This window comes from Martes martes (assembly GCF_963455335.1).
Source record: "Martes martes genome assembly, chromosome: X".
In the NCBI taxonomy this organism is placed as follows: domain Eukaryota; kingdom Metazoa; phylum Chordata; class Mammalia; order Carnivora; family Mustelidae; genus Martes; species Martes martes.
This window is the reverse complement of record NC_137897.1, coordinates 78,981,790-79,009,042: the sequence shown is the minus strand read 5'-3', so window position 1 is coordinate 79,009,042 and position 27,253 is coordinate 78,981,790. Positions and strand designations below refer to the sequence as shown.

The following is a 27,253-nucleotide window of genomic DNA, read 5'->3' as shown; positions in this document are numbered from 1 at the left end:
AGTTAGGCTGTTCTTCCCAGCCCTACAGTGCTTGCTCTATTATACTTCACATCTAGGATAACATTTACAGTCTACAGACTTGGGCTAGTGGCATCAGAACAGCTTGTTAGCAAATCTTGGGCCAGTAGGAAGAAAGACACCTGAGCCAGGAGCTTTTCTCATTCAGAGTATTCTCTGTATAGAAGGATGGAAGTAGGGCTGATGAATGGGCCACCTGAAAAAGTCATATGAGAACTCAGCTGTTGCCACTCTGCCTGAGTAGCTGTTTTTGTTTGTTTGTTTCAGTCTCTGCTTTCAGCATGAGGCTTTCTACAAATGTCCAGGCTACATATACTGTGCGGTACATTACAAGGAAGTACTTACTCTATCAATTTCCTGGAATAAGGGAAATTCTTAGTACCACTTAAATTCAAGGAACATTTTGCCTTAAAGAGCTGGATCTAGGGGCACCTGAGTGGCTCAGTGGGTTGAAGCCTCTGCCTTCGGCTCGGGTCGTGGTCCCAGGGTCCTGGGATCGAGCCCCACGTCGGGCTCTCTGCTCAGCGGGAAGCCTGCTTCCCTTCCTCTCTCTCTGCCTGCCTCTCTGCCTACTTGGGGTCTCTGTCTGTCAAATAAATAAAAATCTAAAAAAAAAAAAAGCTGGATCTAGAAAAATATGCATACATTCTCTATTTTAATAGCGTCCATTCATGACAGTGAAGTGATTAAAAGCATGGTTTTGGTACCAGACAGAGCCTGGGTTTGCATTACAGGTCCAATCCTCACTAGATACAGGGCTCTTGAACAAATTACTTCACCTCCCTCAGCCTCAGTTTCCTCTTCTAGAAGGTCATTTGAAGGCTCTGAAAGATCCAGCACACAACTATGTGGCCTCCAGCAAATCATTGAACATTCTGTTTTTCAATGTCCACATCTGTTAAATGAAGGTAATAATAGTACCTTTCTCACAGGGTTGTTGTGGGAATAAAAATGAGATAACTCAGGCAAAGTGTTTAACTCAGTGCTTGGCACATAGTAAGTGCTTAATAAAGATTAGCTATTACATGAGCAGACCACATCACCATAGTTTCTCTTTTATACCTGTCTAATTCCTAGCATATGGACCAGAATGGAAATTCAGATTTCCATTTTGTATGTCTCATTTTGCTGAGTCCACAATCACAAAAAGGTTAAGTTAAAATCACCTCTTTTTTAATATTTTCAATCTCTGCTGTTACTGGGTTCTCCCTGCTAACATATAACATGCTTACAAATTATGCAACCATGACAAATTGCTTAATCTCTTTCTGAGCCTTAGCTTTTTCAAATAGAGAGGAGGAGGAAAAGGAGGAAGAGAAGAAGAAGGAGCAAAGGGAGGAGAAAAGTAGGGATGAGAGGGGAGGGGAGGGCAGGAGAGGGAGGGAAGAGAAAGAGGGAAAATCTCTTCCATTTAAAATGAAAAATAGGGGCACCTGAGTGGCTCAGTCATTAAACATCTGCCTTCAGCTCAGGTCATGATCCCAGGGTCCTGGGATCAAGCCCTGCATGGGCTTCTCCTCCCATTCCCCCTTCTGTATTCCCTCTCTTGCTGTATCGCTCTCTCTGTCAAATAAATAAATAAAATCTTTTAAAAAATAAAATGAAAAATAGGGGAGTATCTGGCTGACTCATTCAGTTAAGCATCCAATTCTTGATTTTGGCTCCAGTTCTGGTCCCAGGGTCATGAGATTCAGCCCTGACTTGGGCTCCCCACTCAGTGAGTCTGCTTAAGATTCTCTCCCTCTGCCCTTCCCCCTGTTCTCTCTCTCTCTCTAAAAATAAATAAAATTAAAAATATTTTAAAAATAGGAGCACCGGGGTGATCAGTCAGTTAAGCATCTGACTTTTTAAAAAAATTTAATTATTGCGGGGGGCATTGCACAGCAGGGCAGAGGAAGAAACACAAGCAGACTCTGTGTTGAGTTCAGAGCTCCACACAGGGCTCAATCTCATAACCCTGAGATCATGACCTGAGCCAAAAGCAGGAGTCAGAATCTCAACTGACTATTCTACCCAGATGCCCCAAGCCTCTGACTCTTGATCTCAGCTCAGGTTTTGATCTTGGAGTTGTGAGTTCAAGCCCCAAGTTGGGCTCCAGACTGGGCATGGAACCTACTTTAAAAAAAATAGGGGCACTTGGCTAGCTTAGTCAGTAGAGCTTCTGACCCTTGATCTCAGGTTTGTGGGTTTGAGCCCCACATTGGGTGTAGAGATTACTTAAAAATCTTTTTAAAAAATGAAGAATAAAATCAAAACCACCCTTCATTTGACCCTGAATTTCCCTACTCCCATTGATCTATTGTTTTCTTTCCATTCATCATCAAGTTTCTTTAAAAGGTTATCCTTATTAGATGTTTCCACATACTCATGACTACCATTTACTCCTTACACACTGTTATCTATTCTCTGCTTCTTCCCCTTAACTCCCACCTGAAAATGCTTTTCCCATGTTCTTCACTCTGCCTTCTTAATTGCTATATCAAGTCAATACTTCTCTGTCCTAATCTTTCATGACTTCCTGTAAGATTTGTCAGAACTGTCACAGCTTCTTTGAAATTCTCTTCTTCCTTGGCTTTCATTCTCCAGTTTCTTCCCTTGCTCCTCTAACCATTGCTTCTTGGTGTTCCTTATTCTCTAGGATTTTTATCTTAGGCTTTCACCTCTCCTTGTTGTCCACTTACTGGTTGGCTGTTTTCAACTATTTCCATGGCTGTGACAACCTGTACGAAATGATTCTTCAATTTCTGCCTTCAGTTTAGACTCTCCACCAATCTAGTCCTATTTTCCAATTCTCTATTCAATCTTTCCACTGGATAGCCCACAAATACCTCAAATTCCACATGTCTACAGACAATTCACAATTTCCTTCAAACTTTCTTCTCCACTCCCTCTGCTAATCTTTCCAATCGTGATCAGTGGGACTACCCAGTCACCTAAGCCAGAAACCTGGGAGTTACTCTTGACAACCCCGTCTTCCATAACCTTCAGATCAAATCAATCACCAAATCCTGTTGAGTCTACCTCTCAAATATTTTGAAGTCTATCCCTCCTTCTCTATTCTCCCTAACCTCACCTTGGTTCAACTCTTGATTCCAATATTACTTTGTATCCTTTACACCATTGCCAACTTGACTTTTCTAAAACACAAATCTATTTATGATAGTTCCTTGCTTTGAATCCATCAGTAGCTCTCTATCATCTTAGAGGAAAAGTCCACATTCCTTAAATTGACCTCCAGGAGAATTTCTGCTCTGGCCCCTGACAGTTCCTCCAGCTTCTTCTCTCATCAATCCCCTTGATCCCCAAATGCACCCTGCATTTGGCCATGCCAACTCACCCACAGATCCCTGAACCCAATAATTCATCCTGTTTAATGTTCTGTGCCTTTGCTGTTCCCCAGGCTTTTAAATGCCCTCCTATGACCTCTTCCACCTGAGGCCCCTGCTCATTTGTCAAGACTCTAACCAGATGTCACATTTTCTGTGAAGTCATTTCAAACCGCTCTCACCTCAACACCCAGACAAATTTGGGTTCTCCAGTAACACTCTGTACATAGCTCTTTATTGATACTTGTAAGATTATATAGAATTCTTTTGTCAGTTTCCCTCACACATATATATGAGTTTGAGGTCAGGGATTATCATGTATTTATCTTTGAATTCCCCACTCCAGCTCACAGCATGAAATGAATTAGTGTATGCTAGATAATTTAAGTAGTGAGCACTGTGGTTCTTCAAAAATTTTTTTTTCAAACACCCAATTACAGCATCAGTTCTCACCAACTATACTCACTTTGCAAGGGGTGTCATGAGGGAATATACTATCAAGGTAACAAGCATCCTTGTAGTCTTTCTCTTTTCAAAGAAGTTAAGTGGTATATCATTCTCAAAGTAAACCTTTGAGGTAAAATAACCATGTATCCATGCAAGAGATGAGGAAATGAGGCTCAGAGCGGCCAAGTGACTTGCCCAAGTCTCACAATGAGTTACTGATAGTGGCAAAACCAAAACACAGTTTCCCCATTTTTCAGTCCAATGCCCCATTTACTGGGCAAGGGATTTTCAAAAAGTCAGCTTCAAGAAACCTTAGAACAGGCAATCCCAAGTGTGCCTAGATGACTCAGTTAGTTAAGCATCTGCCTTCAGCTTAGGTCATGACCTCAGGGTCCTGGAATCGAGCTCCCCATTGGGCTCTCTGTTCAGCGGGGAATCTACTTCTCCCTCTCACTTTCCCTCTGTGCTCTAAGAAATAAATAAAATCTTCAAAAAAAAAAAAAAAGGACAGGCAGTCCCTCTTCTCCTCCTACCACACACTATACACACATTTAGTCAGACTAACTCTACTTTTGGCTGATATATTTATTTCACCATAATATTCTGTTTGGGTTTTGTTTGGGGTAGGGATAGGGGAAGCAAGAAGACAGGTTACTCCTGCTTTTAAAAATACGAGAAACAGGGGCGCCTGGGTGGCTCAGTGGGTTAAGCCTCTGCCTTCGGCTCAGGTCATGATCTCAGGGTCCTGGGATCGAGCCGCGCATTGGGCTCTCTGCTCAGCGAGGACCTGCTTCCCACCCCACTCTCTGCCTGCCTCTCTGACCGCCTGTGATCTCTCTCTCTCTGTCAAATAAATAAATAAAATCTTTTTTAAAAAAAATAAATAAAAATATGAGAAACAAAACTACATCATCTACAATTTTCAGAGGTAATTCATGTAATGGGTCAAGGGGTGTTAGAACTGTATTATTAGGATAATAGTATATAGAAAGACTTGGTTTTTTGAGAATAGTCCAAAATGAAGGGCAGTCATGACAAAGGAATCTGGCAATTGCGCATCTTCCTGACTCTACACTCCCCTTCAAATTATCGACCCACAGAAAACGTGAATCTTTATTAGCCTCCCTCACCTTTTACTCACTGACAATGATTTACTGACTGATCACAGTCTTATCAGTCCTCAATTTAGCATTAGTCCCTAACTACTTCTGGCAGTAAGAATTATTATAAAGACAGCCCTGACCATAAGAAGGGCAAGAATGCTCGGGACCTTTGGTCATAGCAGCGCATTTGCTATTTTGACTGTATTTACCACTATTCCCACACAGAGAAACAAACAATTGACTCTTTTAGAAAACTAATCTCTCATGAGATTCCCCATAAGGCAACTGGGTCAATGGATCACAATGTCTTGGAATTCTAGAACCTGGCACAACAGAGCTTGAAGGGACTTCCCAGATCATTTAGTCTGGTCTGTTCATCAGATAACATGGGGATATGGGGACACTGAGGGCCCCCAGGCCCTAGATGTAATTCCCTTTTTTTCAACTTAGTTGAAGCTATAAAGGGAGAGAATGGAACAGAAGATGAAGGAACAAAGTGTGTCATAATGTATCAGCTTCAGAGGTTCATTTCTGAGACTGCTGTGACACATAGACTACAGATGATTTAAAGGACAAAGGTAATCTGTAGCTGAGGAAACTATCTTTGTGATGACCATTCAATCCCCAATCTCTGCTGTGTTAATCATTGGCTGATACCCGTATTAGATATCCACAGCCTCCACAGAAAGAGGATAGTTCAAATCTTGGCATCAGTTAGGATATGACAGGTATAAAATGGTCATGCCAAGGGGTGCCTGGCTGGCTCAGTTGGTAAAGCATGTGACTCTTGATCTTGGGGTTCTAAGTTTGAGCCCCACATTGAGTGTAGAGATTACTTAAAAATAAAATCATTTAAAAAAATGGTCATGCCAAGCTCCAAATTTTACAAACTCACTGTCCTCTATGGTTCCCCTGTGAATTTATTCGTGAATCTCTCAGGCTTATACTTCTTTTAGCCTTTCCCTAGAAGAGACATGTCCTGTTATCACCATTTGAGTGCCTTAAGTTTCACGTTGGTCCTTTAAAGAAGGATACAATATGGTTTCAGAATACATTGTTATCCTTCTATGAAATATACTCTACTGATTTCTTCCTGACCATCTCTTAGTATTTCAAATTCCAGATGTATGAACCTTCTTCAACCAAGGCAACTTAATAGAGTAGAGCAATGAATTATGGACATTTGTCTCATTCATGTCTAGCTGCTATTTATATATTTTCTCTCCCTGATATCCTGGTGGTGGATTCATGTTCAGGGTAAAGGATTTAAGAGAGAAAGAGAGAGTCAAAACTAATGAATGCATTTTCTAAATGTTACTAATACCATTTTTGATGTTATCCCTCAACCAAGAGATAACCACTTAGGACTAAAACTACAAAACAGTTTTCATTTCTTCCCTTTACTCTTCCTTGGAGAAGGGCAGAGGTGCACTGCCTGTCTAACATCCCCATTTTCTATCTCCCTAACCATTTGGGAAATAAATCTAAAATGAAAAGAAGCAATCCCCTACCCCAGGGTTAGGGTGGGTACTTTCTGATTATCTTTGGAAGGTTTCTTGGGGCCATATTTTTGTTTCAGCTTCTCTCAGGGGACAAGACAACTCTTTAATTTTTATTGGAAAATCTAATTCTTTTTCCTGTCATTCCTTGAGTTTCTCCTCTCTGGTTTACTCAAGGGGTACACCTTGGAGACCTGTTTGCCTTATTAGGTCCAGCCTCATAAGGTTTAGAAATGGATTATTTCCTGAATGTCCTTATAGACATTCTCCACCCTGCCATTTAACTTCCTCATGAAAGGGTAAAAGTCTAGTGTGGGTCGACATAATCATCCATTCTCTGAGTCAGACTCCTGGTTTTATAGAGGACCTGACCCTGAGATTCAGGCTCTTAGTGCCCTGAAATGTCTCCCTAATTGAGCCCAAGTATGGCAAAATCCTTCACTAGAAATTTGAAGCTATGAAGTGAGTGATCAGTATGAAGAGTGCACTCAGCTGTGAACTCTATTAAGGTATGGATATTTTCTTCATCTGTAACTGAGAGCAGTGCTTGAAACAATGGACGTGGGCAATAAATACCAGCTGAATGAACAAATGCAAGTGAAAGTAAGTGATTTGGGCTCTGGTGCCAAATCTCTCTGGATGGAATAATTGATAAGTTTTCTTGTGTTTTTGGAGGAGTAACTGGTAGCAGGAACAGGTATGAGAGAATATGAATCCACAAGATAACTGAGAGGCTAGGGTTTGGGGTAAGCTGAGGCTGGAGCTCTTTGGGTTTTGTTTGAATAGGTTTTTTGTTGTTTTTTAAAAGTCAGTGTTATCTTATTATTTCCTCATTCCATAATCAAAAGCTTTTAAAGCTTTCTTTTTGCCCCTAGATGTAAGAACAACCTCTTGAGGATGTCTTTCACCTACCAATATTGCCTCATCTCCCTTGGATTCACTCATAAATTTTTGTGGAGCATCTACCACAATATGCCAGGAATAGTACTAAATATATGGGCAACACAGTGATGAAGAAACATAGCCCTGGCCTCAGAGGTCTTATATTCTGGTGGGGGAGACAAACTTGGACTAAGTTATTAGAGAATAATAAAATGGAGAAAAGTGTCGAAGTATTATGGAAATATTTAAGAGAGGGACTTGACCTGGTTGTTGTTGAAATTTGGGGAAGTGATGTCCTGAAAGGCTTCCTTGAAACAGAAACATTTAAGGTATGACCTAAAGTAAGAGGGATGGAAACAGGAAGGACATAAAGGGAAGCAAAAGAGAATGAAAGAGTTGAGGAGGAGAGTTTTAAAGAAGGAAGTGTTTTAACAGATTTGCATTTTGCAAAGAATATTCTGAGTGTAGTGTGGGGGAAAAATTGTAGGGAGACAAGAGTAGGACATTAGTTGAAAAGAGTCACAGCTTAAAAAGTGGAAAGTAGTGGGTGCTGGGGGAACATAAAGCAAGGGTACTTAACCTGGAGATCAAGGAACTCTTCCTGAAGATGTGACATTTCAAGTGAGACCCGAAGTCTGGGTTAGCTATGGTGAGGAGTTTGTGGGTGAGGAGCTGAAGCAAGTCTCTGACACAATAACCTTCCGCTTTAGCCAAAGCAGTCCTCATTTTTGTAATGCTCTGGTCCCAACCTGGAACGTCAACTTCCTTTTCCTTCTAGGCAAATCATATCTATCTTTCCAAGGCCATCTCAAATCCCACCTTCTCTGATCATGCCCGGATATGGCTTCAATCACTTCAAAAACTCCTATCCCACGTTAATCTCTTAGCATTTAAAGATATGCTGTTTAGTATTTTAGTTAACTTACACATACCCTCAAACTCCCTGTAAGGTCCTTAAGTTTATGAACTGTCTTCTATTACTTTGGCATCATCCCAGGTACCTAGCCCAGTGGTGGGCATATTAACTTACTCTTATTAAATGAATGAACGTCTGGCTCAGTCTGTGGAGCATGCAACTCTTGATCCCAGAGTCATGAATTCAAGCCCCAGGTTGGGTGTGGAGCCTACTGAAAAAAAAAAAAAAAAAAGAATGAATGAACGAGTGAATGAGGCACTATAGTCCCTGCAGAGCTCCTTTAGTAACTCACTATTATCTGTGAAGCTGATAAGGAAAAGGGTCTGCTTTCTCTGAAACATTTCTGTTACTTGCATTCAAAGACCTAAGATTTTGAAATGGACAGCTCCTTCTCACTGGTCACTGCTTCTCACCCCCTTCCAATCCTGGCCCCCCTCTCACCACCACTACCACCTTCTATTGTTTCTTCTGTCTTCTGGTTGTCAGCCAGGATGACAAAATAGTCTAGCTGTCCTCAGAGACTTACACCAGCCTGGACGGCTCTGCAGTGCCATGAAGGGCCAGGACTTTTGTTTACAGCTGGGACCATGGTGAGGTGGTGAGCACAGCTGACAGCCCCACTCTGAAGCAAACATCAATCTTCCTCTGTCCTCCCAGCCAAGTTTCACAGACCAGCTCTATTGAAAGCTGGCGGCACCCGCCTGGGTCTCACTGACATCCCACCCACAACTCTGGCCTAGGAGAAACGGGGTGAATCTCGGCTTTGTACTTTTTTAGGAACTGCCCTTGCTCTCTTCTCTGTCCCCAGTTTCTAATCATGTTACCTCAACCTTCAGAGTTTTGAAAGAACATGTCCTCCTAGGTCCCCACACCCTAAACAATGCCCCACCTCTCCAACCATATCTCACTTCCAGCAGTGTACCAATACCCTTCTTTGCTCAGTGACACAGTAAAAGCACAAGAACCAAACCACATGGTTTTCAATGTGTACTTTATGGAGCCTACCTTTCCAAGCTCAGCAGATAGGTTCCAGGTCCTTGGGCATGAGTGTGTGTCTGTGTGTGTGTGTGTGTGTGTGTGTGTGTATACTCTTTGCCTTAAGATAGCTTTCCCAAATGTTCTAAAACCTGCAAGTCACGGCACCTGGGTGGCTCAGTCGTTAAGCATCTACCTTTAGTTCAGGTCATGATCCCAGGGTCCTGGGATCAAGCCCCACACTGGGCTTCCTACTCAGCAGGAAGCCTGCTTTTCCCTCTCCAACTCCCCCTGCTTCTGTTCCCTCTTTCACTGTCTCTGTCAAATAAATTTTAAAAATCTTTTTTTTTTTAAATAAAACCCACAGTTAGATAGGGCGTGGAGTTTTCAAAGAATACTTTTTGAGATTCCAAGTGTGGTCCTCTTTGCCACATATTCAGCTCCTCGGCCCCCTCCTTCCTTAGTAGCTTTTCCCTCTCCAGCACTCACCTGGGATGAGAATGAAGCCTTTTTATACTACTAGCTGTCTCTTGCCCCCAGGTTCCCTTTGCCTGTGATTCTCTGCCTGCTGGCTAACACAGCTTCCATGGTTTTCAAACTCCCCCTATTCCCGAATGCCCAAGGAATACGATACACTTCTTTCAGTAATAGTGGCTGGTTATAGCAGCTTCTTCAGGGGTCTGGTGGAGGGGGACTACAGGCCAGAGGAGATTCTCCTTCTAGAAGATCTTATCAGAATTTCTGATGCACAGGCCTTTTCAATTTAAAATCTCCCCTCCCCAGATTTTTACATGGCACATCACTACTAAAGCAGTGTACATTCCACCCCACCCCTAGATTAATTAGTTCTCTTCTAAAGAGAAACCTATATGTGTTCTCCTCCTCATGACTGATAAAGCATGTTTTTGTTGTTGTTTTTAAATGTTTTATTATGTAAGACTTCAAAAAATACACAGAGGTAGAAAGAATAGTATAACAAACCCCCATGTACCCATCATAAATCTTCAACAATCTCAAGATGCAGCACTTTAAGCACTACTGGTTTGTCCTCTTTAATAAGACACCAGCTGAAGTTTTCAAAAGACACAGCTTTCTTCATTCCCAGTAAAATGGGGACTGTGGGAGCAGGTTATAAACATAAACAAGTTATCTCTGGAAAACTGGCTCAAGGCATCCTCTTAAGGCAATGATCAGATTGGAGGAGTCAACATACACTGGTAAAAATCAGTCCTCATCTCTGTTGGTTTATGTGTAACACGGATAACTTAACATGATGATTCCAAGTAAAGCCTGTGGTTCACAAAATCACAAATTTCAGTATATTGCATGCTAAACTACTGACTCAGGTAGGGGAAACCAAGACATTATGTGCAGGGTCACCAAGGACTACACTGGTTAGATTTAGGGTCTCAGTCATTTGAAGTAACCTCTTTCTATTAAATGGATGGGTCAGATGAAACAGGGGAGGGCTGATTATAAGAAGAGAGAGGAGCTAGAACAGAATACCTTAAAAGGATAAAACTTTCCCATGACTATTTCTATCCTTTGCCCTGTCTGTCATAGGCTAGCAAACTAGACTGAGGCAGAGTAATTTGCTGAACTGGTTTGTGAAATCCCTATGGAATGAGGCAGGTATAAACAGACTTAAAAAAACATTATTATTTAAGAAATACTGGGGCGCCTGGGTGGCTCAGTGGGTTAAAGCCTCTGCCTTCGGCTCAGGTCATGATCCCAGGGTCCTGGGATCAAGCCCTACATCACGCTCTCTGCTCAGCAGGGAGCCTGCTTCCTCCCCTCTCTCTGCCTGCCTCTCTGCCTACCTGTGATCTCTCTCTGTCAAATAAATAAAATCTTTAAAAAAAAAAGAAATACCATTTTGCTTAGCCTTGAAATATTAAGGTATTTTTTTAACTTCTAAATTAATGAAAGTCTTTTAAAAATCATCCAGTAAGCTAGTAAGAACCAAATGAAAAAATGGCAAAATAACCTAAGAATGCAAAAATTTCATCTACTATCCAGAAGCCATGAGAGGATACTGATGACCCTATCTACTCTCTCCAGAAAACAATGACACTACTTTCCAGACCTAGGAAGGCTCTTAGCCACTAGGCAAGGGCAACAGATACTGTTAGGCAGGGCAGGTTGCCCCCCTGCACAAGGGTACCCAATGAGAGGGAACACACAGAGGCTGAAATTCATTCTTCCACTGCCCTGGTGAAACTCCAACATCTCTGAGAAAGAAAAGTATTTTTCTCATTGTTTCACTGGAGTGGACACTTCTCTACAATTTTTCTGCCCCCAGGTGGCTCACATTTCTAATTAGCACAAAGGCGTTGTCTGAACAACTGGTGGCCTTGAAAATTAACGTAGAGATCTTGGATCCATTTGGTGGTCTCTCTGAAGGCTGGGACTGTAAACTCTGGACTTGGATCTTGAAGCCAAACAAAAAGTAATTTCAGCTATCTTTCCCTTTCAGTTGAAACGGATTGTGAAGATGATGGTTCAGCTATAAATGCAAAAGGAAGAAGAGTAACTTGAATTTTCTGAGGACCCACTAAGAAGCAGGAATCTGCTGAAGCTTTATCCTACTTAGTAAGTGGAAGGGGCAGGAGAGTTTTCACATTGGAGAGGGTAGTATTGCATAATGAAAAAAAATGGGCTTTGGAGTCAGAAAGAAGTCTGAATATTTGCTCTGCCATTTACTAATTGACAACTTGAAGTGAGTACTTAACTTCTCAAGGCTTCAGTGAAGATTCCCTAAGATAATAAATGTAAAGAACTGAGCACATTGCTGACTGGAACATAGAAGGCATTCAGTTCCTATGTCTTTTTCTGCTACTGCCCTGACTCCAAAGTTAATTCACATTATTCACATCCTCAGTCTTGAGATCTCATTCAACAGAGTAGCACATAAGGAGGGGTCCACTAGAGAGAATCCTAGAGAGTTAGGAGATGTAGGTCCCAATGCTAGACATATCCTCTGCTACAGTACATTGGGTAAGTTACTCCCCTCTCCTGACTCCGTCAGTAAAACAGAAGAACATACCTAGCTCTAACACTGAAAGGAAAGAGCAAAGGAAATCACTTTTCTTGGGCACCTACCATGAATTATACACTAAGCTAAGTCCTTTTACATACTTTATATATTCTAAATCAGCACTGTACCACAAAGCTTTCTGGGATGGTGGGGATGTTCTGTACCTGTGGACGTCCAAGATGGCACTAATATTAGCTTTAAGTAGCTGCTGAGCCCTTGAAATGTGGTTAGTACAAATGAGGAACTGAATTTTTAATTTTACTTAACTGTAATTCAAATTTAAATACCCACATGTCTAGTGGCTACTGTTTTGGATATTGCACCTCTAACATGAAGCAGGAATATTTGTTCCCACTTAATGTATGGCAAAACTGAGGCTCAGAAAAATAAAATAACATGATGAAAGTTACATAAACAGTAACTAAACAAGATTCAAAACTGAGCAGTAGAAAGTTTAGCGGGTCAGATATATAATACTGTCAGATATACCAGGAATTACTCAGATTCCACAACTTACAGGTTGTATGACCAAAGAAAAATAATTATAGTCTCTAGAACTCATTTTCATCATTATAAAATGATGATAGTCATCACCTAATTTACAGGCCTATCGTTGGGATTAATGTGTATAGAGCTATATAGTGTGGCCCATAATAGGCTTTCAACAACTGTTTCCTGACCACCCTGATTTCTCTTCCACACATAGATAAGGTTCAGACATAAACTAAAAAAGAGAAGTGTAGGATACAGAGAGCATTTGGGAAATATAAAAACAAGAAGGAAAACACTCATGAGCTTTACTTGATATTACAGAAGAAATACGAGGGAAGGTATGAAATCATCAAAATATTTCCACTTACTTAGTTTGCTTTCCTGCCCTCTTCTTGGCAGTCTAGTCAATGTTATCCAAGCAGGGAACAAGGTATCTGTAATATATTTTGAGGCCCAGCAAGACAAGCTATTATAGATGAAAAACAGAGTACTGTCAAGGATCTGGGCTTGAGAAGCAGGTAAAGTTCAAATCCTGACTCCCATAGTTGTCCACACCGAGAAAACAACTGAACACCTCTATAGTTAGTTTTTAATCTTAAAATGGGTCTGATAATATGCAGGATGTTGTACACCTGAAACTAATATAACATTGTATGTCAACTGTACATCAATGAAAAAGGACAAAAATTTTTTATAAAATATGCAGGGTGTCTCAATTAACATATCATTTATGACCTCGCTTTAAGTTCTGTAGCACCCTCTAGTGGAGTGTACAAAACCAGCATTGCCTTTCTGCCTTCCAAAGCCGTGGTTTTAACTTCAGTGTACATTGCAATCAGCAGAACAGTGTAACACAGATCACCAAACCCCACCCCTAGGATTTCTGATTCATTAGGTTTGAGGTGGAGCCTGAGCATCTGAATTTCTGACAACTTCCCCAAAAGTGGTAATAATGCTACCACTGGGTCTAGAAAACACTCTTTGAGAACCACAGCTCTAAATCTCGCCCCCAACACTTTGTGTGTGCGTGTGCACATGTGTGCATGCGCACAAATGTATATGATTAGCAACTGAAAGATACATTAATTTTTGTTTTTTTGAGTTTTATTCATACCCATCTAATAAGGACTTGTGAGGAATAAAAGAATATCCATGTAAAGGATATGACACAGCATCTAAAATATAGAAAGTATGCAAGAAAACTGAGCATCACAGAACATAAATCATTTGCCCAAGGTCTCACAGCTAAGTGGGGAATTAAAATTGGGTCTCTAACTCCAAAGACATAACAAAGTATAGCAGTGCCACTACAAAAAATAGGGTGCAAACACATATTTAATAAAAATTTCAAGAGAAAAAGATCGGTTTTCAGTATCAGGGTCCATGTTTTTATCTGTCTTTACTGACTAAACCACCACCTATATTTTCCACTGGGGAATGTTGTTAGCATTGGAAAAAAAGATGCACAGAAAGGATCCAGATCTTTATCAGCATCAGTGCCTGGGGTCATTCATTAATTCTGACCCCCCCCCCACCAAAAAAAAAGGCAAGGAGGAAAGAAGAGAAGGCTGGAGGGGGAATTTTTTTAAGAAGAAATAAGAAAAACATTTGAATCTAGGGCCATAGTTCTCTGCCTCCTTGGGCTATTTTCAAAAGTTAATTTGATTTTTTCCTTACCAATGAAAAATATACATGATTCTCTATACATTGTTTGTGGAGTTCAACAAATCAGGAAGAGGGGGAACAAAATCCCATAATTCCAGGGACTAAACAGCCAATCCTTTGCTGGGATTTGGTGGCATCTAGTGGCAGACTCAAGAGGTATAAACCTCACCCAGAGAACTTTCTGGAAAACTAGCTGACCGCGTACTTGCCTGAAGGGCACTGTGCTTGGAGATCAGGACAAAAAGGTAAGAGAGTCTCAGCCCCCACAGAAATTCAGTCTGTGTGTGTGTATAAATATAGATAGAGAGAGAGACGGAGGGGAAGGCTATCACGTATGTTACCGGCAGAAATTTGTGTTTGTGCCAAGAGAATGGCAGTCAACTTTGGGGGGGTGGGGCAGGGAGAAGTTACTAGGAAACGGGAAAGCAGCTGCACCTTGTAACTGCTCCTATGGGGATGGGAGCGTTTGGCTCTGAACTACTGGAGGGCTATGGTTTAGAACAGGATTTTGTCAGCAGAGAAAAACGTGGGAAAAAAGGGTATTTTTAGGGTCTGAAATTAAATCGATAGGAAAGGCCAAAATATTTCTGGCAAGGGCTCTTTATTGGTTATGGGCGCCTTAACTTATTTTCCTTTTCATTAGAACAATTTTCAAACTTATACGAAGTAGATACCATCCGGTACACAGCGCGCGTGCACGCACACAAGCACATACACATGTGCGCGCACACACACGCACGGCCCCGCTCCTGGACACACACCGGCCCCAACGCTTGTGTCCCAACGCTAGGGGAGCAAGCCTGCGCAAACCCACCACCACCGACGCCACGAGGGCTGCTGCGTACACATCCCAACGCCAAGGCTACGCGACCTCGCCCGCACACAAACACATTCCCCAACACCACGCACCCACACACCCACCACCCCAACTCACACATTAAAATCCCTGCTCCGCTTTTTTTTTTTTTTTTTTGCTCGGACAGTTGCGCAAGAAATTCGGGGGCGTGGCCCCAAATTTGACCTCGCGCTTCCCCACTCGCGGGAACCTTAGCTCATTTCCGCCCATCCTGTTTCCGCAGGCCACGTAGACACTTCCTTTCCCAGTGGAGGAAAAAAAAAAAAAAAACCCATAATGCCTCCCTGCAGGGAAAAAAAAAAAAAAAAAAAAAACTCTGGTCAGGGGAACTCTGGGTCGTGAAAATAGGCCACGTGAACACCCTGCCCTATAGACTTCTGACCCAACGGCCGTCGCGCTTTTGGAGGGCGGGCTAAGAACCTAAGAGGGCGAGAGTCATTGGCCAGAGCCCGCACTAAAGAAAAAAGATGATTGGCTCGCTTCAAGCCTTAACCGTGAAGAAGCAGGTTGCTAGCACCCGCCTTTACTGCGGCGAAGTGTCATCGCTGACGTGTTAGGCCTTGTCCAATCATTTGGTTATGGAACATTCTAAAACTTAGACAAGACGATTGTGATTGGCTGGAGGCTATAATCCCGCCTCCAGGGTGACGTGTCTGCCTATGGATATCAGTTGCCAGAGAAACCTGGCTTTACTATGGCGGTTGGAGGAACGGCAGTGATCACACGTCGGCTGCTGGAAAGAACTGGATTCTCGTTTCAGGTTTCGGGGTGGGGGTGGGGTGAAAGGGTTGACGATTTCTTTTTATCGTCGCATATATTGGCGAGATTAACTAATGGCTTCGCAATTGGGCAGAGCTGCATTCAAATTTCTACTCGCCAACGCCCAGCTTGGGCTGGCTCCTGTTCTTTCAGTGTCTCGGTTTCCATGTTTGTAAAATGGTGATATAGTAGTATCTACCTCAGAGACGTGTACCTCAGAGGCTTGTACTGTGTGTTAGTGCGTATAAGACACTTAATACCAATCCTGGTTCCGAAAGCTATTCGCTATTATTGTGTAGTGAAAAACCCGCGTAACAGAATGAAAGAAAAACAAATTATGTAAATTCGTTCATTATAGTGTTTTCCCTGCCCATCAAATTCTTTCCTATAAGAAATTCGAGCTATAAAAGACATATCAGTCTTTACTGATGAAATAATTTACTATTTGAGAATTAGCTCAAAATAGCGGGGATTGGAATTTTCCATATTGAAAAGTTTAAAAGGCGGGGGGGGGGTTGGGGGGAGATGGAGAACGAGAGCGATCAGGAGATGAACCACATGCGATCAGTAGGCCTTGTTTGGATCCTGATTCGAACACACCAACTTAAAAAAAAAAAAGCTGCTTAAGATGCATCGGGAAAATTTGAAGACGGATTTGCTGTTTTTTTTTAAGGAATTGATGTCGATTTTTTAGACGTTGTAATGGCATTAATGGTTACGTTTTCAAATGATATTTATGTTGTAGAGATACATAGGAAAATATTTGCGTATTAAGTAATAAAATGTCTGGGAATGACTTCATAAACGTTAATGACTGGAATTTGCTTCAAAATAATCCTTCGGTAGGGGGAAATGGGGAGGGACATAGATGAAACAAAATTGGCCCTAAGTTAATAATTGTTTGAGCTGAGTGATGGGGCATAAGGGGTTCCTTACATTATTACGTCTTCCTTGGTATATGTTTGACATTTTCCGTAATAAAATGCAGAAAATCAGCTATTCCTTGCGCTTAAAAAAAATCGGAGGGGGGGGGAAGTGGGTGGGGTTATAGATGAAACAAGATGGCCTTCAGTTGGTAATTGTTGAAGCTGGGTGATTGGTATAGGTTTATATTACTCTTTCTTCTACATTTTTATTCATTTGAAATTATTATTCGTAAGAAGTATAAAAAAGACAGTTACTTTATCAGAAATAAAGATAAATGTACAGTAAAGTCGTTTTGAAAATACAACCACAAGAAAGGAAAAAGAAACATTTGTACATTATTTATCAGGCGTGGTGTCCTTTGTGTGTGATAAAATGCATTGGTTGGTGGAGGGAAAAAAAAAGGATCTCATATCTTTTTACGTTATGTCCTTTTCTGTCCCCTTCTTTGACCTTCCAGGCCATCATTAGAAAAGCTAAGTTTGCTGTATTGTAAGGATCAGAAGATCTGATCCTGATTGCAGAACCATCCCTGATTACAGAAACTGGGTAAGTGCCTCCCTTTTCCTGGCCTCAGTTCTCAAACAAGATAATTCCACATAACCTTCCTAACTGTCCAGGAATATTTTGAAGATTAATAAGCACCTATCTGGGAAAGCACTCTAAATTCTAAGAAGAAAAGGATGGGTGCTTCCAGTGTAGCAAGTGCCCAAACAGAGGACTGTATAATCTTACATTCTTTGATAAAAGATAATACAGTTGATACCCTAGGGTTAGTTCCATATATTTGTATGTGTGTATATATATATAATTCTTTTTTTAAAAACTTCGTGGCATCTCATGTACAGCATAATTTAGTGGTTGAAAGCAAATACTGACTTCCTTAATTTGAATTCTGTCTCTGCCACTTGCTGTGTGATCCTGGGCAAGGTACTTATCTCCCTTTGTCCCTAAATTTCCTCATGGGTAAAATAAAGATGGTAATAGTTCCTACTTCGTAGGATTTTTGAAGGCACAGTGCTTGGCACATAGAAGTGTTGCTATGGTTCTATTAGTCCTTCTGGTACATCCTGGTTTACCCACACATACACTCTTAAACTTCTAAAAGCAGTGGATTCTTCTGTTTGGAAATGTAAAAAAAAATAATAATAATAATGCTGTTGGTTTCTTTCCTGATTTTCCAGAAGCAGCAGTTACCTCTAGAACTGAATTCTGAAATTAAGACTTCTGGCTTGTCCTAACAATCTAGAAAGATACTGAGTATATTGATCATATTTATTTACAAGGGAATTTCCAGGCACTATAATTTTAACTAGGAAATCATAACCATATTCAGTCTGCTAACAGCTTTTGTGTCATTCCTCCTTTGTCTCAGACTCAAAAAATATGTTAAACATAAAGGAAGTGTTCCAAGATCCAGAATAGAATGGATATAAATGTAACTAGCATGGTATATGTGTATTTAAAGGTTTATTCCAACAAACCATAGGAGATGTTCACACTTGATTTGTGACACACCCATACCAAAATGTTAGCTTTCGGTCTGCATTCTGAAATGGCCCATCACTTGCATGAGGGGATGAAAGAAGGTTTTTTTAAGTGACTTGAAAGGTTCATTTTCCCATGGAGTCACTGTATTTTCCTTCTAATTTTTTTTCTCTTCTGAAAGCTGGGTTGCAGAGGAGGGCGCTGCACTGTTGGAAAAGATGCAGTAGATGTGTAGACACAAAACCCCTTTACAGGAGGCCATTTGGAGAATGATTAAGGGCAAAAGGGAGGGAGATGGGCTGTTAGGCCAGTAGGAGCTCACAAGGCAAGGTCCAGGGTATCCTGAAATGGAGAATGCCTCAAAGAGGAAAAGGACCTTGACCTGCACCTACAAGAATGGGCAGAACCTAGAAGGGGGGAGGGAAACCAGAATGGTATGCCTACAAAATTTATTATACACAGTGATAATTTACTGAAAAGTCCAGCTGTTGACATCTAAGGATAAGAATAGATTTAAAAAATCATTGAATTTAAATATGTATATTTTAAGACAGATTTTTAGTCTCATAATTGATATGTGAATATATTGTCCTTATAATGAAAAGGTTTAAATACTATGGAGTAGGCTCAGGTTTCTATTTCTTCACCTCCAGTCCTCTTACTTTCTCCAATTAATCACTATTCTCAGTTCTGTTTCCTTCTAGATCTCTAAAATTAAGTACCTGTTGAGAAACATACATGGATATATATATATATATATATATATATATATATATATGGTGTTTTCTTTTACATAAATATGGTATCACACTATAGGTATTGTTTTTGCAACTTGCTATTTTTATTCAGCGAATTATCTTGGATGTCTTCATGTTCATTCTTAGAGTTCTATTTGATTCCTTTCACAGTGGCATTGTTTTGACTAGCATGATAATCCATATTATGGATAAACCACATTTTATCTTTACAAATCACTAATGATAGTCCTCCACGTTGACTTCAGTGTTTGCTACTTCAAGTAATGCATCAAACATCCTTGGAAACCGTTTACAAGTGTTATTCTAGGGCAACATTTATGTCTTTATGATAATTAAGCCAGTGTGATGCTGGTGTGAGAACAGATACCACTGTGACAGAACAGGTGATCTAGAAATAGTGATAACATTTAACAATTGAATAATCAAATCATTGGGAAGAGAGTACCTTAAAAGACCCATGCACATCTAGGAATTTAGAATGTTCTATAATAGCATTTTGGATCAGTGTGGAAAGGATGACCTCTTTAATAAGTAATATTAGGAAAAGTTATATATTTGAAAGAAACTATAGAAATACCAAGAAATACAGGAAATCATTTTTAGAATATTGATTTGGGAGCATTTTCCCTAGGTGTGACATAAATGCCAAGTTCACAAAGGAAAAGATTGACATATTTTTTCTGTGTGATTTTATATATATATGCACAGAGAAGGAAAATGAGTTTGGAAAAAATGTTTCCAACATATCCAAGAATACTTAGGATTTAATTATTAGAAATCAGTAAAGGAAGCAAGCAAACTAGTATAGGAACAAAAATATTCACATAAGAAAAACATACACATGGATGTGTGAAAGATGCTCAGTGATATACTACATACTAGATAAGCAAAAAAAAATGTTTCCGAAAGACGTTTATCCCGTGTTGCTCAAGGTGTAGGTGAATGAACTTTAACAATTTTTGCTGGGAGTACAAATTGAAGTGGTTCTTTACAAATTGAATTTGCCTCTATCTCATCAAAGTTAAAAATACACCAATCCTTTGAACAGTTCCACTTCTGAGAATAGTCCTGAAATCCCTAATGCTCTAATATATCTGTACACTTAGGACTCTTACAGCGTTTCTGTAATAATGAAGTATTGGGAACAACTTTAAAGTTAATAAAGGACTGGTTAAATTCTGCCACATAGAGATTATAGGGTAATGTGAATATTAAAAAGAATGAGCTAGGTATGTGTGGACAAAAAGATGCCCATGACAAAGCGAGAAAAGGTTGGGGGGCAATATGTCTCACATTTGCCAAATGAAATATAAAATACACATTTAGTTTTAAAGATTATGTATTTGTGTGACTATGCACATAAGATCTGAAAGCTTACACAGTTATTTTGGGATTAGGGAGGGGAGGAAAAGGGGGAATTCCCCCATTTTTATGTATTTTGGAATTTACACCTATGTGAAGGAAAGATTACCCATAAATGATGCCATAGTATTAACTACTTGGGAAAAATAATGCAGATTTTCTGTTCATAACTTAGCAAATTCTGGATGGATTAAGAAAATATAAAACCTCCATTAAAATGACATCTTTTAATAGTAGAAAGGAAAGCTAACGTTTCATTATGTAAAACTCTTAAAATCTTAACATCAAGCACTATAAAAGAACACTAGGGGAAATATTTGCCCCAGAATGACAACTCTTGATATATAAAGAGATCCAGGGCACCTGGGTGGCTCAGTGGGTTAAAGCCTCTGACTTAAGCTCAGGTCATGATCCCAGGGGTCTGGGATCAAGCCCTGCATCGAGCTGTCTGCTCGGTGGGGAGCCTGCTTCCCCCTTTCTCTCTGCCTGCCTCTCTGCCTACTTGTAATCTCTCTCTGTCAAATAAATAAAATGTTAAAAAGACACACATTTTCCCACATTTTAATGTCTCTGAAATTGGGATGCATCATACATTTGAATAAATGCAGAAGTAAAAACAAGGCACCATTCACAATAGTCATAGGTGTTTTATTTTTTTTTAAGATTTTATTTATTTATTTGACAGGCAGAGATCACAAGTAGGCAGGGAGGCAGGCAGAGAGGAGGGGGGAAGCAGGCTCCCTGCTGAGCAGAGAGCCTGAGGCGGGGCTCGATCCCAGCCAGAACTCTGGGATCATGACCTGAGCCAAAGGCAGAGGCTTTAACCCACTGAGCCACCCAGGCGCCCCTCAATAAATAAAATCTTTTTTAAAAAGCTCCGATAGATGTTAAAATCACTAAGAACCAACTGAATGGGCACAGGACCAAAGCTTATATAGTCAGTCAATAGACACTTTTTAAATGTTAAAATGTCTCTAATAAAAACTGAACAACTAAACATTTTATCAGATGTTGTAGATGAGCATAGCCACTGCTGACCAGAGTATAAGTGATAGTTTTACACACTCCTAGTAAGGTTGGAAACTGGCACAGCTTGGGGGAGTAATTTGGTGACGTGTTACTACCTCTTGACCCCCTAAATCTGCATCTGGAAGTATTAAATAATAGGAAATGAGGACAAAAATATTGCAGTAGTTACTGCAGGGTAAATTGAAAAGGAATCACTTTCTGTTAAGGGTGGTTAGATTGAGGTAGGACCATTTGATGAAGTACACAGCTCTCAAGATATATATTATGTTACATGGGAAAGAAAACTAGTTTGTGATACCACATTTTTAAAAAGGGAAGGTTGAGATTTGATGATCAGTATAAATAAGTATTTACACAGAAATTTAGAAAACTGGGGCAAATCTACAAATGTGTTTTCTCAATGTCTGACCTACCCCTAGAGCTGACCTGTAGAAAACAAGTGGGAAAATATTTGATGACTTGTCCCTAATTTGTGCCTCCATTTTCTTCATGTATTGAATCACTTCCTCACTTTGATTCTCTATAGTATGCCCCCCAGGGACCTAAGTGCTGCTCCAAGATAATATGTGATATGTATAACACAAGACCTGTGGCAAATAGATTAATGGTGTGGTTCTATAAGCAAAACTAACACAAGACATTTAAATATTAAACTCTGGAGTACTAACATCCACTTCATATGGTATTGGAGATGGGAGAGAAACATGGACTAGAGTTGGAGATTGAGGAGGAAAGAAGACTTCTGTATTTAGATGGAGATAATGGAGAGAGCATGATGGAGCAAAGAATAGGTGTACTAAGCCAGTAAACACTAATAAAGCCTGAAACTCAAGACAAACTGGCAAACTCAGTTTAAAATGGCCCCAAATTAAGTAATCTGTAGTGCAAACTTTTTAAATGAATGTGCACAGCACATCTGTCATTGATCATGGAGCCGTGTTAAGCTGGGAAGGGAGGTACAGAGTGGAAAGCTATCTAGAAACTTGTAAGTAGGAGCCAGACATCAAAAGGTAGGTATTCCCTTCTTTTCATGTCTGGTTTCTGACTTCCAGATAGTAATAGTTGCTTGTTTGATCTGTAGGATACTTAGATGAAAATAAAGGAACTGAGACAACTAATACAAAGGCTGTTTCCGTGGGTTTATTCAGCATTCACAAACCTTGATGCGTGGTGCAGGTATTTTTCTGTAAAATGTCAGATATTTCACAGGGACTGTATGAGGGGAAGAATTTGTAGAGAATGACAGAACCCACCCAGTTAATTAGAACCACGTAGAATTCCTTTTTGTAGTTTTCCTATGAATGAATATATGTGGTCAATGCCAGGGATGTACGGTAGGTTCAGCTATCATTTTAAAGTCAATAAGGAATTGCTGATGACTGAGACTTCCAAAATACTTCCCATCCCGCCTGGCCTCACTTCTGTTTCACACAGTCTGGCTGGCACTGAGCCATCTTGCTTTGTTTAGTTGGTATTTTAACTATCCCCCTTGTTTTGTGGAAGCTCTGTACCATATTAACTCTGAGGTGGGTTTTCTGAATTTCAAGTAAATTACTTAACTAAAATTCTCTGATACCCTCAGATACTGTGTCCCCTCTGTCCTGGGCACAATGTTTAGAAATATCCTTTTTGTAAGCTCGATAGCTTACAGTGTAATGCCCTGACACACTGGCCACTGTCTGATCCTTCACAGGATGTGTCTGTTTATCCCTCAGGCAGGTTTCTGATTCCCACAGGGTCAGTATCTGTATTCACAGATTTGGTGCTCTCTGAGGACCTCCTTTGCCCTTTATTTTTTTACTCAGATCTTTGTGTTCTTTTAGTGAGAGGGTATCATTTGCTTAGTGAAAGCTCTGGTACTCAGGCCTGTCTTCCCAATAACTGGTTTCCCTGATTCAAGGCTCTAGTTGTCTCACATTTCTTACCTCTTATTTTCCCCCTCAGGGCTTCCTTGACACCTGCTCACATTGTTTTAAGGGCTAGAGATTGACCGAGGGCCTTTTTATGTGGGTGAATTAATAGTTACCAGAGAAACCTGGTTTAAGGCTGATCTACCATCATCATTTTTTCCCAGAGGTTACCCTGATTTTGACAGTGGTACTGATTCATCTGGATACTTTTCCTATGCATTTATACATATCAGTTTAAAATAGGAATTTGATCACACTGTACATAAGAATTGTACAGGGCTGATGTTATATCTTGGCCTGTGCTCACTCTCCAGGATCCTATTGTACCTGTTAAGCATTATGCCTATTTATCTAATAATGTAGCATTGAACATCTTTCTGTATTCATACATGGTTCTCTGCTTAATTCATTTGAATGTTCTTTTATAGTGTGCATACAGAATCTATGTTCCCATTGCCCTACCAATGAATGTTGAGGTTTTTCCAGTTCTTCGGTATTAAGAACACCACTGCAGTGAACATCTTTATACCCATATTCACATGTATTCCTACAAGATACTGTGCTAGCTATTTAGCCAGGTCTCATTTATGAAGTTCTTAAGAAGAATCTGTGAAGTCAAGGGATAGTTTGGCCTCATTAGATGAGTAACAGAGACTAAGAGAGCTTGCATATCTTGCCCAAGTCTTCACAATTCATAAATGGCAGAGTCTAATTGAAGTAGAAGTATGTCTAACAGCAGAGCTCATATATTTTCTCTGATAATTGCAGTTGTAAACCACATGGTCAAAAAACTAGATTTTTTTCTGTGTTATTTCACAAAAGTTTATCTTCATTGCAGATAATCTGTTTTCCTTTCTAGGTTGTGTCCCCATCCTCATCCTTCCAGACCAGGAGATCTAGGAGGTTCCATCTGGGAAAACACTAGGAATTCTTGGAAGGGAAAGAAGGAAGAGGATTATGTAAGTCAAAAAAATTGCTTCATCTGTCACAGTGTAAGAATCATAGAATACTATTTTTTCATCTTTATCTTACTAGTTCTCTCTACTATATTTTATACTATATATTACCCCTTGCCCTTCTTAAAACTCTCTATGGCTGCTCTGACCATTTTTGTTTGGTTTTTGGTCTCTCTGCTCACCCCTTAATCATTCCTTTTAGGTTTTTCCACAATTTCATACTTTGGTTCATTTTTTCTTCCTCTTCTCTCCGTGAATGCTTTTGACGGTTTTCATAGCTTCTGGTAGCAGCTATATATGATGATTACTCTCAGATCTCCATTTCTGGCTCTGACCCTCACCTGAGCTTTAAAGTTAAATGTCTAACTGTATACCTCACACTTAGTAGATCCACTTTCCTCTCTAATCAGCTTCCTCCTCCTCTAGATGCAGTCTTCATTTGGTGATAATACTAATGCCTTAATCACCCATTCTCAAAACCTGGGAGTCGTCACTGACTTCTCCCTCACTGAATTACCACCTCCTCCAACAAGCTAATACTAAAAGTTGTGTCATATGCCATTTATTTGCTCCAAAGTACTCTGTGCCTGTAACTCTCATGGTACTAACCTAGTTTTTTAATTGCCACTTTAGATACTTAAATCACTAACATCTGGCATAGTATCTGTCCCAAAGCAGATGTGTATTAATGTCTGATGACTCACTGAGTGGATGAATTATTTCCTATTACTTTATTGCTAATTCTAAACTAACCATTAAAATCAGTGTTTTTATTAATTCATTAATTACCCAGGCTTAAAATTGCAGAGCCACCTTTGACTCCTCCCTCTTCATTTACCAAGTTCTGTATTTGGTTTCTCTTGACTCTCTCATCACCCCAAGTCAGGCCTACCTGGATTCCTACAAAAGCATTTACTGTTAGTCATTTTGCCTCCAGTCAACTAATCTTTCTAATTTCATCTTGTCATTTCTCTTGTTCAGAGCCTTTAATTTCAATTCTGCCTTCTACAGTTTTTTTCCATTTAATTCATTCTTTTTCTAAAATTATATTCCGGTCTTTTGAGCGGTACCAAAAAACTAACTTACAGGCAAGTCTGATGAGTGATCAGATGGGGTTATTATTAGTGAGGATCAAAGTGAGGGTAGAGGTAGTAAGTCACTTACAAATGATCCTGAACTAGAATTTGAAATCCAAATTCCAAGAGAATAGCTTATGTTTTACTTTGGTGAGCCTTTATGAAGCCGTGTGTATTAAAGGTCATGACAGAAAACAACCAAGTAAAATCCTTTATGTATTACAGTGGTTGGAATAAAAACAGGGTTGAATGAGTTCCAGAAAGCAGGGTTCTCAAACTCGTGGACAACAATCTGCAGAAGAAGACAACTTTAAAAAACCAACTAGAAGCAATATGCAGAGAAGTAAGATGAGAGGGGCCTCCTCAGGAAAGAAGACTGCTGGTCCACAGCAGAAGAATCTGGAACCGGCTCTCCCAGGCCGATGGGGGGGTCGCTCTGCAGAGAACCCCCCTTCAGGATCTGTGAGGAAGACAAGAAAGAACAAGCAGAAGACTCCTGGAAATGGAGACGGTGGCAGTACCAGCGAAGCACCCCAGCCACCTCGGAAGAAAAGGGCCCGGGCCGATCCCACTGTTGAAAGTGAGGAGGCCTTTAAGAATAGAATGGAAGTTAAAGTGAAGATTCCTGAAGAATTAAAACCATGGCTTGTTGAGGACTGGGACTTAGTTACCAGGCAGAAGCAGCTCTTTCAACTCCCTGCTAAGAAAAATGTAGATGCCATTCTGGAAGAGTATGCAAATTGCAAAAAGTCGCAGGGAAATGTTGATAATAAGGAATACGCAGTTAATGAAGTTGTGGCAGGAATAAAAGAATATTTCAATGTGATGTTGGGCACTCAGCTGCTCTACAAATTTGAGAGGCCCCAGTATGCAGAAATCCTCTTGGCTCACCCTGATGCACCAATGTCCCAGGTTTATGGAGCCCCACACCTACTGAGATTATTTGTAAGAATCGGAGCAATGTTGGCATATACGCCCCTTGATGAGAAGAGCCTTGCATTATTGTTGGGCTATTTGCATGATTTCCTAAAATATCTGGCAAAGAATGCTGCGTCTCTGTTTACTGCCAGTGATTACAAAGTGGCTTCGGCTGAGTACCACCGCAAAGCCCTGTGAGGGTCTACTGACCACTCACTGTTACGTCTGGTATCTGTAAACACTCTTTTTGTTCTTAGTCTTTTTCTTGTATAATTGATGTTCTTTAAAATTGTTAATGTATAACAGGGCTTATGTTTCAGTTTGTTTTCTGTTTCGTTCTAAACAGAAAATGAAAGGAGTACAAGCTCCTTTTCTCATTTCAGAGTTGCTACCAGTGTACGCAGTAATTAGACAAAGAAGAAACATTCAGTAGAACATTTTATTGCCTAGTTGACAACATTGCTTGAAAGCTGGTGGTTCTATCCCTTTGACACTACACAATTTTCTAATATGTGTTAATGCTACGTGACAAAATGCCCTGATTCCTAGTGCCAAAGGTTCAACTTGATGTATATACCTGAAAACCCATGCATTTGTGCTCTTTTTTTTTTATGGTGCTTGAAGTAAAACAGCCCATCCTCTGCAAGTCCATCTATGTTGTTCCTTAGGCATTCTATCTTTGCTCAAATTGTTGAAGGATGGTGATTTGTTTCATGGTTTTGTATTTGAGTCTAATGCACGTTCTAACATGATAGAGGCAATGCATTATTGTGTAGCCACGGTTTTCTGGAGAAGTTGATATTTTAGGAATTGTATTTCAGATCTTAAATAAAATTTGTTTCTAAATTTCAAAGCAA

At 40.2% G+C, this 27,253-nt stretch overlaps 1 protein-coding gene and 1 pseudogene across 3 annotated transcripts in view; one reads left to right on the top strand and one right to left on the bottom strand.

The window, feature by feature from the left end:
- LOC308337292 (large ribosomal subunit protein uL23-like) overlaps positions 1–15,351 on the bottom strand; it is a 26,809-nt pseudogene extending 11,458 nt beyond the window's left edge. Inside the window, exons 1-3 of the transcript XR_013968501.1 lie at positions 15,295–15,351; positions 13,064–13,161; positions 8,306–8,402 (exon numbers count right to left, since the gene is read on the bottom strand). The product of XR_013968501.1 is annotated as a large ribosomal subunit protein uL23-like (transcript). The remainder of the gene's footprint in view (positions 1–8,305; positions 8,403–13,063; positions 13,162–15,294) is intronic.
- MORF4L2 (mortality factor 4 like 2) lies at positions 14,516–27,253 on the top strand. 2 transcript variants are annotated; one of them, XM_080795448.1, is made up of 4 exons: positions 14,516–14,605; positions 17,360–17,448; positions 24,306–24,405; positions 25,704–27,253. In XM_080795448.1, exon 4 carries the CDS (start codon positions 25,728–25,730, stop codon positions 26,592–26,594), a length of 867 nt encoding a protein of 288 aa, XP_080651574.1. In that variant the 5' UTR covers positions 14,516–14,605; positions 17,360–17,448; positions 24,306–24,405; positions 25,704–25,727; the 3' UTR covers positions 26,595–27,253. The 2 variants fall into 2 exon arrangements, with proteins under 2 accessions (XP_080651574.1, XP_080651573.1); XM_080795447.1 differs by lacking the exon at positions 14,516–14,605 and adding an exon at positions 15,901–15,976.